This window comes from Acanthochromis polyacanthus, chromosome 5, assembly GCF_021347895.1.
Source record: "Acanthochromis polyacanthus isolate Apoly-LR-REF ecotype Palm Island chromosome 5, KAUST_Apoly_ChrSc, whole genome shotgun sequence".
Classification (NCBI taxonomy): Eukaryota; Metazoa; Chordata; class Actinopteri; family Pomacentridae; genus Acanthochromis; species Acanthochromis polyacanthus.
In genome coordinates this window covers 24,086,234-24,099,637 of record NC_067117.1, presented here as the reverse complement: position 1 = coordinate 24,099,637, position 13,404 = coordinate 24,086,234, and the positions used below count along the sequence as shown (strand labels likewise).

The 13,404-nt window shown below is 39.7% G+C and overlaps 1 protein-coding gene across 1 annotated transcript; it reads right to left on the bottom strand.

Annotated features, from left to right (window-relative positions):
• Positions 1 to 2,830: 2,830 nt before the first annotated feature.
• Positions 2,831 to 9,269, bottom strand: cxxc1b (CXXC finger protein 1b). Its single transcript, XM_022189208.2, has 14 exons — positions 9,095 to 9,269; positions 6,954 to 7,069; positions 6,758 to 6,858; positions 6,529 to 6,668; positions 6,091 to 6,246; positions 5,716 to 5,862; positions 5,490 to 5,597; positions 5,200 to 5,378; positions 4,459 to 4,666; positions 4,200 to 4,310; positions 4,061 to 4,110; positions 3,888 to 3,984; positions 3,620 to 3,772; positions 2,831 to 3,358 (listed from the first exon to the last, which is right to left on the bottom strand). Exons 1-14 carry the CDS (start codon positions 9,095 to 9,097, stop codon positions 3,212 to 3,214), a joined length of 1,716 nt encoding a protein of 571 aa, XP_022044900.1. The 5' UTR covers positions 9,098 to 9,269; the 3' UTR covers positions 2,831 to 3,211.
• Between the last annotated feature and the right edge of the window lie 4,135 nt (positions 9,270 to 13,404).

Genomic DNA, 13,404 nt, shown 5'->3' with positions numbered 1-13,404 from the left:
AGCAGATACGAAAACGGAAAGCACGGAGGATTACTCTCATTCTACCTCCGCCATCTTTGACAATTCCCTTCATCTTTACGCTTTAACTGTGCTGCGTTCGGGCACTGTAAGAAAGATGGTGCATCCAATGAGATCGTCAGTGTTTTTAAATGGTGAGAGATAATCCCAGAGGTGTTGACAGTGTGACACTTTACAGTATGAAAACACAGAAATAATTATTTACAATAAAACGTCAATTGTGATGATGTTATGTGTTTACCCTCCCTTGTAAATATAATTTTAAAACAGTCGTTGGTTTGAGAAGCAGAAATTTAAGAGACACACGTAAATGCAGCAACGCAGCAAACGAAGAGCTGTAGTAAACACTGAAATGAACTGTCAGCCGGTTGAACCAGCATGAAGTTGTGAGGAAGGATAGTGGAATCACAATTTATGGTGGAAATGTCTTCATTTTTGTTAGGGGAAATAAAATTTAGGCACCATGTGACAATTCAAACTATAATAAAGGCATTCTGTAGATTGTTCTACAGATCAGTGTAGTATCTGATCTGAGACATGTATTAGCTACTTAATAAGTTAGTAGAGTGGAATCTGTTTTGTTTGTTCTGGTATCTGATATGAGTTGTTTGTTATATGTACTGGCCGGGTTGGTGTGGTTCCTTGTGGGTGTCGTCTGACCATAGATGGAACCTGAACTACATGTGTTACTAATTTTACCCATATCATTGGAATGTGTTTTTCAGTCTCAGGAACCAGGTGAACTGTTGTTTTTGGGGCACCCATATCTAGCTAGAAGATGGATGTGGTCCTTTGGGAGTGCAGAGCCGAGGGGTTCTATATTCAAGGGTGGTCTTGTTTTTGAGTAAGGGGTCTTCAAACATGAACCAGATGTTGTAATTCTATCCTTCACCAGAAGGTATAAAAGCGACCTGACTTCTTTGTTCAAGGAGGAATCAATTGGCAGGCTCCTTCCAGGCAAACCATGGGACCTGTTCAGATGCTGTCTTTTTATAATAAAATCATATTAAAAGCAACAGTGTCACCGGACGTGTTATTCAACCTCGGTACACCTAAGAGAAACCACGACATCAGCTTTTCTCATTTAATATTATCCATGCTGAGTCAACACACATATAAACATGATTTACTCTGCTGTCCTTTGTGTCATTTGTTTGTATGGATAAGCAACCTCTTTAAAACGTGTATGGGCCACCTTTTCATGTCAGTGATCATTTATAAATTTATAAACCCAAGTGTCTGTGTTACTCTTATTTTTATTGTTGTAGTTTATTTCTTTACTCCTCAACTTTTACCTTTTTTTTTTAAGTATGTCCTTTTTTCAGATTTTTTCCTGATGACTGTATACAGAGAGCGAAGATTCACTGGAGTCAAATTCTGTTTGGGTGTTCAAACTTGGCCAGTAAAGTTGAATCTGTTTCAAATAGCTCATATGTGTTTCAGAAAGATTTCTGCTGTTTGCTTTCATGTTTAAAACTTTCTGCTCATTTGGAACACGTTTGACCTGCTGAAGAAGAACCCTGCTGTTTCTTTTACGATGTGTTATAGCAGTTTTTGAAAAAGAAAATCCATTTCTTTAGTGTTTTTATATGGGGGTGCAAATGCAGTTGTTTTAGCCTCATAAGATTCCCCCCCCCCAAAAAAAGCATCTTGTTCATAATAATAATATCAGAATAAAAATAACAATATAAATATAAAAAAAATGTAATAATTCGATATTATCTGATAGTTATTTTTATTGGTTAATCCTTATCCTTAATAATTAGAAGACATCTAAAATGTAAGCCCAACCAAAGCTCCGGTCTTAGGAGGTTAAATATTGAAGGGACTGTATTTCCGCGGGTCCCTTCTAAAATCTATACATATGACTGCTGGTGCTCGACTTCTGCCTCCCGAAGCAATTCTAAACATCTGCAGGATTATGACACGACAGAACACACCTGCATGATTTCGACATTTGTGTTATGATGGCTGGATTCACAACACAGTGCACTCAACCTGTGTAGTTTTAATTTAGTTTTCACATTTTCAGCTGTGGGTGCAAAATACAAAGCTGAAGGTGTGATGTGTTTTGCACATTCGTAGAATCTGTCAATGAAATCAGTTTATGACTTTCATAATGAGACTGATCAACTTCATTTTAATCAAAGTTGGATGGTGCCCCTAAATTAACGAGTGCAATTTTAATCATAAAGTGTAGTTTCTGCCACTGCTGCACGTTCTGCTATAGGGGCTTGAACAAGGGAAGAGGTAAATGTCTTCACATTCTCACTGCTTTTACTTTAGCGCAATCAAATAAATCCCACATTGGATCTTTGAATGCAACAGCGCATGTTAAAATGAACACCTTTTTTAATACTATACAGCCAATAAACACACAAGATGCTACAACACACACAATGTAATGACTGAGGAGTACTTCTGTTGCTCGTTTGTTCATGCTTTCTGTTTTTGTACCATGTAAGTTTCTTGGGGTTGTAAAAAGCTGACCGTAAAGTGGAATATTGACAGCATGTCAGTATTTTGAGGGCACAGACGGTGCCACAACATCCACAGCTCATTTTTGATGCACTCCTGCTTGGCCTTTATTTTATTCATCTTGTACATCCACTAATTATCATGCAGCCATTTTTCCTCCAGTGGAGCAACCAGTGATTGTTTTAATTCCCTGTACTGCTCTACTGAAGGAAAGAAAAATAAATACAGGCCCAAGTGTGAGTTTACCTGCATTTTAGAGAAAATCATTGTCATATTCAATAGGCAGAAAAATGGTGGAATAAATTACACATCAATCATACTTACACAACTCATCTTTTGCAGGTTTAAAGTGTTTTTAATCAGATTGATGACACCAAAAACAGCTATTTTCATTCAGCAGTAGTTTATCCAGCACAGTCAGGAAAATATATATTATCATACACATATTTTAAAATAATTATCTAGTTAGAAAATTAGGTTTAATCAAGTTAGATTTTATCCAATAGCTGAAAGGTCTGGGCACACCTACCCTCCATTTCCTGTCTCTCTCCACTGTCACTATGGAATAAAGGCGAAAATTCCCCCCAAAAGCTTTAAAACAAAAGAATAATTGGTCGTTATCATTCCAAAAGTTTAAATCGTTAGCACACTTTAGACAAATCTCGTGATATGTACAGTGACCTACAGATCCAAGAACAGAAGCAGACTGGACCGACTACCTATCCTTGTTGCTACGGAGATCGGTTGTCAAGGGGTCATGCTGAATAGTTTGGTGCAACATCAGAGCGAGCAGACCGGCTCTGTTGGTCATAGCAGTCCGAACGTTACGCTCCTGTTCAAAGAGCTCGTCCAACTTGTACCACTGTGCAGAAAGAAAAACAAAAGAAACTGGTTAGTTTTGAACAAAGGTTCATATTCAGCTAGTTTTGGCATAAGAAAGTCAGATGATTACTCATTATGGGTGTACATGAGGGTGTTTGTTTTAAGCAGATGGAATTTCAGGAAAAGAGAATCAACAGAACTCTCCTTTTAACGGACTCAACAAATACAAATCTCATTAGATGTGAGATTTTCTTTGACATTTTCCACTGAAAACCTTCCAAACTCATGAAGTGTGACTCACCACCCTGACTCGCTCCAGGTCCACCTCGGCTCTCCTCAGCTTTTCCCAGTTGTAATGCTTGTTGCACTTCCTTTTGGAGACTCTGCAGTATTCTCCTGTCAGCTCAAACACATTCTTCACCAGAGGGCATCCGCACACCTCATCTACTGGGATCTGGGGACCAAACACAAGAAAAAATGACCACACGAAAACTAGTAGGCAGTTTTTTTCAGGAGCCTTGGAATTTCTACTGGAAGATTTATGAAAGGCTAAAAGGAGGATTACTGACCTTGGGATCTCTAGAATGCTCTGGACATAAAACCTGAAGCCTCTTGCAATATGTTTTGCTTTGGGGGTTGTAAACATCACAGAAGAGTCTGGTTGCACTGCAGGAAAAAACGAACCTTCAATAAAGCAGCTAACTACAGAAAACTGCGACAAGGAGCAAGTTGTTTCTCTTACCCTTCTATTCTTGTAGGATACATGGAGCCAAAGGAGGTCTGACTCTCATACTGTAAAGATAATCATTAGAGACATCAGTGTGTTTAGTAGGCAGTATACCTTCAGTCTTAGCAGCAACAGATCAGAGAAAAACATTCACCTTTGCGTAACATCTCTCCATGTGTCTCAGTGCCACTTTCGGATTGATGGGATGACTACAAGACACACAGAAAATCTGCAGGTCCGTATCCTCACTGTCTCCTTCATTCACCTGCAAACAAGAACCAAAGCAATATTCCCCTTCTGTCACTTTGACAATCAACACTTGAGACTGTAGTTTCATAGCTGGTCCTGACTCAGTTTTAACACAGGTAGCAGCGTAACTGAGTGCATAAGTGTGCGAGCTGCTTCCAGCTCACCTCCTCGTCCTGCTGAACTGCCTGCTGCTTGGCCTTGGCGATGATGCCCTCCAGTTCATGAAACCGTCGCTCCATCTCGGTAAGGCGCAGCCGGGCGTTCTGCTGATCGCGGCGGATGCGCTCCAGCTGCTTCTTCCCGTGTTCCTCAGCGATGCAGGGACTCTGCTGCCATTGCTGGATACGCTGAGGGAGGATCTCATAAATCCGGCTGTTGACCGAGAAGCACAAAGAGTTGAATGTCCAAAAAAAATAAAATAAAATAAAATAAAATCAACAATTAATGGACTAAAATCCTCCAGCACTAGAAGGGGCCATGGTTCTTGTAAACTGAATATAAACTGGAGATCTTTAAAGTTAGCAAGTTTTGATTATTCCCCTTACACCAAGTACAGGGATGGGATCAACAAGTTCTGATTTCAGCGGAAAGTTGTTGACCGGGGGGGGGGGGGGGGCGGAGGCGACACAGCGACTTCCAATCGCTGGGCCGTTTACAATCACCGTTAACAAGCTATCGTTAACGTCGTTACCATCGCGCAGGAGTATCAGCGACCATAAAGTGTTCAAACTTGAAAAGAAATCCGCGGTAAATTCCCATCCCTGAAAAAAAGCAGAATTCCGCAAATTCGCGGAAAAATCACATCCCTGCAAGTAAAGAAAATTTAAAAACTTTAAGTTTTTTTTATGAAGTTAAAAAAAAGCTCTAGCGTAGAGCCAAAAAGAAAAAAAAGTGAGACGACTTACTTGGCAGCTAGCTTCATGCCACAGTCCTCAGAGCAGTATTTAGAGTTGGTTCTTGCTGCCTCCACACAGCTTGGTCCCAAACACTGACGCTGCCCTGCAATATCCCGCATTTCTCCTTTCTCACTGTGTCTGGTTCTGTCTTTGTGCTTCTGCTTCTGCTTGTGGCGTCGTGACTCCTTCTAAATTGTTTTTTAAGACAAACACGTACGTTACCATATGTGTTACTAACATTTACCCTCTAGAAGCAGTGCAAATATTAGTGACAACTTCCATGAAGAATCAAGTCCTACCTTCTTGTCAAACTTCTTTTCTCTTCTCTTGACGTGTTTCACCTTTATAGCTTTCTTACGCATGACAGGACTGAAAGGCAGCTCGTCATCATCATCACTCGCCCATGCCTGCATGACAGGAAGGCAACCAATTACTCAACAGTACATAACATCCTTATCCGGTGTTGACGCTTCTGACTGGATCTAAATGTAGACATTTATATACTCCGATACTATGTCAGTCTACCATGTTGTCGTCAAGTCCTGCCGCTCTGTACTGCTGGTAGAGCTCTGCCTCGCTGTCGTAGTCATCAGAGTACCGTCTTCGTCTGTGGTGGGAATTTTCCCGTCTTTCTCGCAAAGAGAATTCCTCTTCCTTCACACGCAGCATTTTCTGTACAAAACGCAACAGGTTGGATCGTTTTTGATGGAGAGACGTCAAAAATACACTAGAACAGAAATGCGACCGGTTTCAAGGACTAAAAAAAGATCTTTTTGCTTTCTGATTTAAAAACATTTCATGCCTCTAAAGTGGTGCATTGCAAGACACTATATCACGGCTGCATTCTTATTACAAGTGATAATCGAATTGAAAAAATGTGACAGACATAAAGTGACGTACTCTGGCTCGAACTTCACACTGCCTGAACCTGCACTTCTGTCTGATTTTGTTGGGGCCTCCGAACTTCTTCATGTCCTTGCAGAAGTCACACTGGGCACAATCCTCAGTCCTTCGGCAGGGCTCACATTCTCCACACATACGGACAGAGCGCTTCACCTGAAGGAAAATAAACAATGTATAAATTGCACAAGGATTAATTCTTACATCTTCATCTCATGTCTATAAATGGGTAGCTACTGACATAACCCTAATTCAATAAAAATGAGCCTGTTGACGGATCACCTCTTTATGACGGACAGTAAATAGTTGCATCTTTGCTCCAAACATCACAGAGCTTGTTCATTAAAAACTAAACCACGTGTGTTTGTAGAACCACTGATCACTGTTTCATTCACCTTTCAATACCAGTTGTTTATAGTTCATAATAATGCAGCTTACTTTAGATCCACGCCGCCTTTCGCTCCTATATTCTGGCGTGCTTGGGGTGCTGCTGTACTGTTTTTCAGATCTGTCAGGTTCAGCTTCCTTCTCGCGGTTTTTCTTTGATCTGTACTTTACTTCCAATGATGAGTTCTCATCTGGTGACCAAACACATGAACAAGCATAGTCTTGTCAACTTGCACAACAAAGGAGGAACTACTGCGATAAAAGAAGACTTTATATTCACCTCTGCATCTCATGCAGTACCATTCCTGGATTGCCTTTGCCATCTTCTCAGTGATGTTAATGCAGTGGCCATGGAACCACTCGTTGCAATTGTCACAGCCACTGTCAGTGTGAGAAGAGAATGCAAAACCAAATGCATGAGCATTATTGCATGCATATACAGTAACTGAACAACAGTACTGGTGATGGAAACTTACATCATGAAGCAGTTGATATCTGGTTTTCGACAAATACAGTAAAGTGGTGCGTTCTCCCCCTCCATGCTGCTGGTCTCAGGTCCTGGTACAGGCTCAAAGTCTGACATTTCACTGTCCTGAAAAGTAATATCGAACAGCATTACAGCTGATGGAGTTGTACCTAACACCAAAGACAACTGACAGCTGGCCTCCATGACATGCTTCTCAGGAGAGCAGAAGGCTCCATGTGTATTTGTAATGTTAAACCAACACATTTGTTTCTAAAGTAGCTGCTGTGATTAGTGATGACTCACTTTACAATCCACTGTGCAGATGTGCTCTGCTTTTTACTCATGGTCTCTTGCTCTGTAACTGGTGAATGTTCCTACTTTGGCCTCTAAATTCAATTTCCTGACCTCTCTTTATTCCAGCCAACGTATTTCTGGACTAAAGCACAGACTCGGTTGCATCTGACTACATTACCTGCAAATTAGGACACGGTTTAAAACTGTGTGCTCAACTGGACCTGACAGCAGTGTCAAAACAAGCAGTGGTTTGGCTGAACTGCAGCTAAGCTGGGGATCTGAGCTGCACAATGCAGGTTTGTAAGAGAACCTGAACATCAGCAAAGGAAAAATTTGTGTCTGAAGGTTTACCTGCATGCACCGGGACACGGGAAATATAATTATTGTAATCATCGTGTCTGGGTTGTTGCACTCGTGTGTTATTGCGATCAAAGCTGTATGAATGTTTTCATTAAAGGACAACATCAACTGAGATGCTGTATCACCATTAAATTCTTAATTGAAAATCTGTTTCAATTCAATTTTTTCTTGAACTTGAGATGAACAAGATGTCACGTATACATAATCCTGCCTAACATACAAAAACATGCAGTAAAATTGCAGTGGAGAATGATTTGATAAAATATATGTTCATTTGCTTTGAACACTTACGACAAACTGACTGCATGTCACACTACCAACCCTGTTTCTGCCAGGTTCAAAAATGCATTGAGGAATAGCGGTGCAATGAATGACTATTTTTATTAAGAATCTATTTGTGGTTAAGTTATAAAAGATATCAAAAATGTCAGAGTTTTCAAAAGCCCAAAAAACATGCTGCCTTGTTTTGTTCACAACCAAAAGATGTTTAGTTCACTGTCAAAGAAAGGTAAACAAATCAAATGAAGCACAAATTTTAAAAAGTCAGAGTTTTGACTTTCTTTTCCTGAAAAAAAAACACTTGAATCGATTTTCAAAATAATTTTTTATTAATGTAGTAGTTGACAAATAATTGTTTGGTTGTTGCAGCTTAATTATATTATAATATTGCCTTCAAAACAACCTAGACATGATAGGACAGTTTGGAAGTCAATGATCGGAGCTCTATTTAACGCTGTATTAAACTAAAACTTCAAAATAAGTCTGCAGAAGGTTTAAATTAGCTTCTGCAAGACTAAGTCAATTCTACAGGACACAATACTTGAATCTAGACTAAACTACATAGATGGCAGGAATAAACCAGACGACACAAGTTTAAACGCTTTCTATAGCCTAAACTGCAGCTAAGCTAACGACAGAGCAACAGTCCTGTGTGTCTGATAGTAAATCTGAGCTCAAACAGAAATATTGTATAACTGCGACCGTTAACATCATGATATTAAATATTGAGTTTCTGTGCCTGCTGGGCAACGTTAAATTGCGTACATCTTTGGCTTGTGATATCCAGGTAGATTACAGGATGTGCTGTAGCTACCGATACTAGATATTGAGAGTTGGTTAGTTAATTCGTCAGCAGCCAGGGCAAAACACAAACTCCATGGAACATTAACAGCTGCTTTGTTTACACACAAACCTCCTCAAGTTAACTAGCATAGCAGTTAGCATTAGCTAAATTTACATAGTGGAAAATTTGCGACCTTGCTTAATTCGTTGCACCAAATGAGCGCAAAGTTGTGAGCTCAAAACTAAACTTACTTTATTCCGTATTACCAGTTCATTCATGTCACTAAACGACATCGCATTAACTTAGCTCAGCTGTGTCACAACATGCTCTAATCGGACATAAACGGATGCATAAGCTACTGGGCCCAACTAAAGTAGCTAACTTCCTCAAATCACATATTTCGCACAATATAAAATAGTTTTTCTCTTACTTACCATTGCGTTAGATCGTGCAGTCTTTAGTTGATTTACTAATAAAGTTACAACAGAAGGGAAATGAATATTAAACCAAACAGCGGAGCTTAAGCTCGACAGCTAGCGCTATGCTAACATTTACACGAACATAACTTCGTTCACAATCGGCTGAACTCTTCGCTTGTAAAAACATGATTGGGCAATGTTCTTCTTTGTTGATGGCGGATTAATGCTCAGCATTACATTACTGCCACCTGTTGGAATTGTTACAAATTGCAAAAATATTCCATTCAGGTGCACAATTTAAATAAGACTCTGGAGGGCAAAGTATGTCAAATATTGACTCTTGCAGAACAGTATGGAAAATAGAACCGAAACCCATGTTGTGTATGATATTAATGCTTTATTTATGATCACGGTAATGCTTTCTTATATTAGATATGACTGTTGCCTCCTACTACCTACAAGACATAGTGAAGGACACACCTACCTAAATAAGAAAAATGTTTTATATAACACACACAGACACAGACACAGACACACACACACACACACACACACACACACACACACACACACACACACACACACACACACACACACACACACACACACACACACACACACACACACACACACACACACACACACACACACACAAAGACAGAGAGAGGCTGTAAAGAGGCTGTGTGATGCAGTTCCATCTCCACTCCTGAGACCTGATAGTTCTCTGAGTGATGCGTCTGATTCAGGCGACCTGCTGGATGCCTACATCCAAAATATGCCATGAAAAGTAAGTACCAGACATTTAATACAAGATTCATACAAAGAAGAGAGCAAATTTAATCAATTTTGTGTATTTATGCAAATTAATTAACCACAAAAGGTGTATCTTAAGAAATAATGTTCAAGATTTTATATCTGTGGCTATTAATCATCAAAATAACTGAATCAAGGTTTGCTTAAGGTCATTTTTTATTAGTTATTCAATTTAAAAAAACTCCGGATTCTAATTTATTTGTGTCTCCCGTGAATGATTACTGTGTACTTCTAAATATTAAAGTATAAAAGTGACAAATACTTCATATAAAAAAGGAAATTCTACATGTCACATGAGGTAAGCATCACTTGAAGACATTAATCATGAATTGCAAAATCAACATCTCACTTTCTCATATAGCTGTCAGGATATCAGCGTGCTGCCTTTCATCTACATTATAAATGTATCTAAAATGGAGATTAATAATAGATTAACTTCTCTGCAATTTCCAAGATGTCCACTCATCACTAACAGCACAGAAAACCTCAGCTACAGATCTGTCTGTGGCTCTGCTTTATCCAGACAATGTTGCGGTTTCAATTTTTATTATAGCATTAACAAGTAAATTATTTCAGTTTAAGATCTGGAAAGATCAAATGTAAATATCACTCTTACAATGCATTTAATATAGATACCTTTCTGTTAAGAGAATTCAGTTGCATCATTTTCTCGATAATCTTGAATATATGGAAATCTTTCATTTTTGAAGAGACTGAAGCAGATGACATATTTCAATGGATGCCACAATGGATGACAAACTCAATTCTATGAATATGAATGAAAAGATGGATGAAAGAAAGCTCCATGATTCACAAACAGGTACAAGCACAAAAATCAGAGAATGTGCTTCTGTTGATTGGCGAACTTTAACCCTCGGCGTGTCTCATCTTTCAGGACCTTTGACTGATGTTAGCAGTTTTTCAGAGCAGATCTCCACTGAAGACACTGAACTATCATCAGCCAACATCTCTGTGAAGGTATTCCCACAGAAAATAAAAGGTAAGCTCATTCTAATTCTCTGTTTTTGACAGTTTTCATTAATATTTGTTGTACGTTCATTGTTGAGATGAGACTACAGTGGGAACATTTACAGTAGAGCAGTAAAGATCCATCCATCCATTATCTATACACCGCTTAATCCTCAGACTGGACAGACCCTGGACAGGTCGCCAGTCTGTCGCAGGGCTACATTTACAGACAAACAATCATCAAAACCTATGGACAATTTAGAATAATAATTTAACCTCAGCATGTTTATGGACTGTGAGAGGAAGTCGGAGTGCCCGGAGAAAAGTCATGGATGCACCGAGAGAACATGCAAACTCCATGCAGAAAGATCCCAGGAAGGCCGGAACGCAAACTGGGATCTTCTCGCTGCAAGGCTAAAGTGCTAACCAGTACACCACTATGCAGCCCAGCACCAAAGACGTAGTATGAAATTAAAAATAAACCAAAATATACACACTTGGACAAATTGTTGGTACCCCCCAGTTAATGAATGAAAAACCCATAATGGTCACAGAAATACTTTGAATCTGACAAAAATAAGTAAAAATTCTACAAAAATTAACCAGTGAAAATCAGATATTGCTTTTGAACCGTGGTTCAACAGAATTATTTTAAAAAAATAAACTCATGAAACAGACCTGGACAAAAATGATGGTACTCCTAGAAAAGACTGAACATAATGTGACCATAGGGACATGTTCAATCAAGGTGTGCCCTCTAATTAGCATCGCAGGTGTCTACAAACTCGTAATCAGTCAGTCGACTTATAAGTAGTCACTGTGCTGTTTGGTGGCATGGTGTGTTTTGGAGCCATTTCAGTTGGTAACCAGCAAGTGGTGCTGTGGCTAGTTACCTGTGTATTTAAAGGCCATACTGATTGCTACAGGTGTGGTGCAAACAGAAGGTAAATTGTTTTTGACTGTGGTGTGTCGTGGTGGACTGTGGGAAAGACTTTGCTCTTTTTTTAATTTTGATGAACTCCTGAAGGTAAATAAGTTGATGATACAGCCGTTCATAATTGTGAGTTTGGACAATTATTTTTTGAAATATAGACTCTAATGGTGTTATTTTTGGACCACGATGGAATACAAGAGCACGTCTGAGCAGCCAAAAGCCACGCGTTCTCAACAGAACCAAGTTTGCCTCAACAGTGTGTACCACACTAAACATGGAACAGAGGAAGCCAAGGAGAGCGTTGTCTCAGGAAATTAGAAATAAAATTATAGACAAGCATGGTAAAGGCTGTAAGACCATCTCCAAGCAGCTTGATGTTCCTGTGACTACAGCTGCACATATTATTCAGAAATTTAAGAGCCATGGGACTGTAGCCAACCTCGCTGGACGTGGCCGCAGGAGGAAAATTGATGGCAAATTGAAGATGCAGATAACACGAATGGTAACAAAGGAGCCCAGAACAACCTCTACAGACATTTAAAGTGAACTTCAAGCTCAAGGTACATCAGTGTCAGATCGCACCATTCGTCGTTTCAGCCATAGTGGACTTCATGGGAGATGACCAAAGAGGACACTATTGTTGAAAACAAATGACAGAAAAGCCAGACTGGAATTTGCCAAACTGCATGTTGACAAGCCACAAAGCTTCTGGGAGAATCTCCTATGGACTGACGAGACGAAACTGGAATTTTTTGGAAAGGCACATCAGCTCTATGTTCACAGACATAAAAATGAAGCATATCAAGAAAAGAACACTGTCCCTACTGTGAAACATGGAGGAGGCTCTGTTATGTTCTGGGGCTGCCTTGCTGCATCTGGCACAGGGTGTCTTGAAACTGTGCAGGGTGCAATGAAATCTCATGACTATCAAGGTACTCTAGAGAGAAATGTGCTGCCCAGTGTCAGAAAGCTTGGTCTCAGTTGCAGGTCATGGGTCATGCAACAGGATAATGACCCAAAACACACAAGAATGGCTAAGAGGAAAACATTGGACTCTTCTGAAGTGGCTTTCTATGAGTCCTGATCTAAATCTTATTGAACATCTGTGGAAGGAGCTGAAACACGCTGTCTGGAGAAGGAACCCTTCAAACCTGAGACAACTGGAGCTGTTTGCTCATCAGGAGTGGACCAAAATACCTGCTGAGAGGTGCGGAAGTCTCATTGACAGTTACAGGAATCGCCTGATTGCAGTAACTGCCTCAAAAAGGTTGTGCAACAAAATATTCCACATATCGGCGGTATTACAGACTTTTTGCTGATATATTTACTGATGGAGTATTATTGCTCAAACTGTCTATTTCATAAATTGCACACAGTAGAGAACTAACAATAGCATTTATTCTAGTATATGCAGAAAACTAAACATTGTACAGGAATTTAAAGACCAAGAGTGATCATTTCCAGGATATTGTATCAAAGTGAAGTATGACTGTTTTTTTTGGTGTGTTGTCTACTTTGCAGGTGCAGATGCTGGATTTGACGTGCTAAATAAACCAAAGAGAGGAGCGAGCAGAACCGTATCCATCCGTGGTGCATGTTCTGTGGAGGA

Coding starts and splice junctions, on each gene's coding strand:
- cxxc1b (XM_022189208.2), bottom strand. Junction 5,863..6,090: donor AGTGTGAAGTTCGAGCCAGA/GTACGTCACTTT, acceptor CGTTTTGTACAG/AAAATGCTGCGTGTGAAGGA. Junction 5,598..5,715: donor CAGGACTTGACGACAACATG/GTAGACTGACAT, acceptor CCTGTCATGCAG/GCATGGGCGAGTGATGATGA.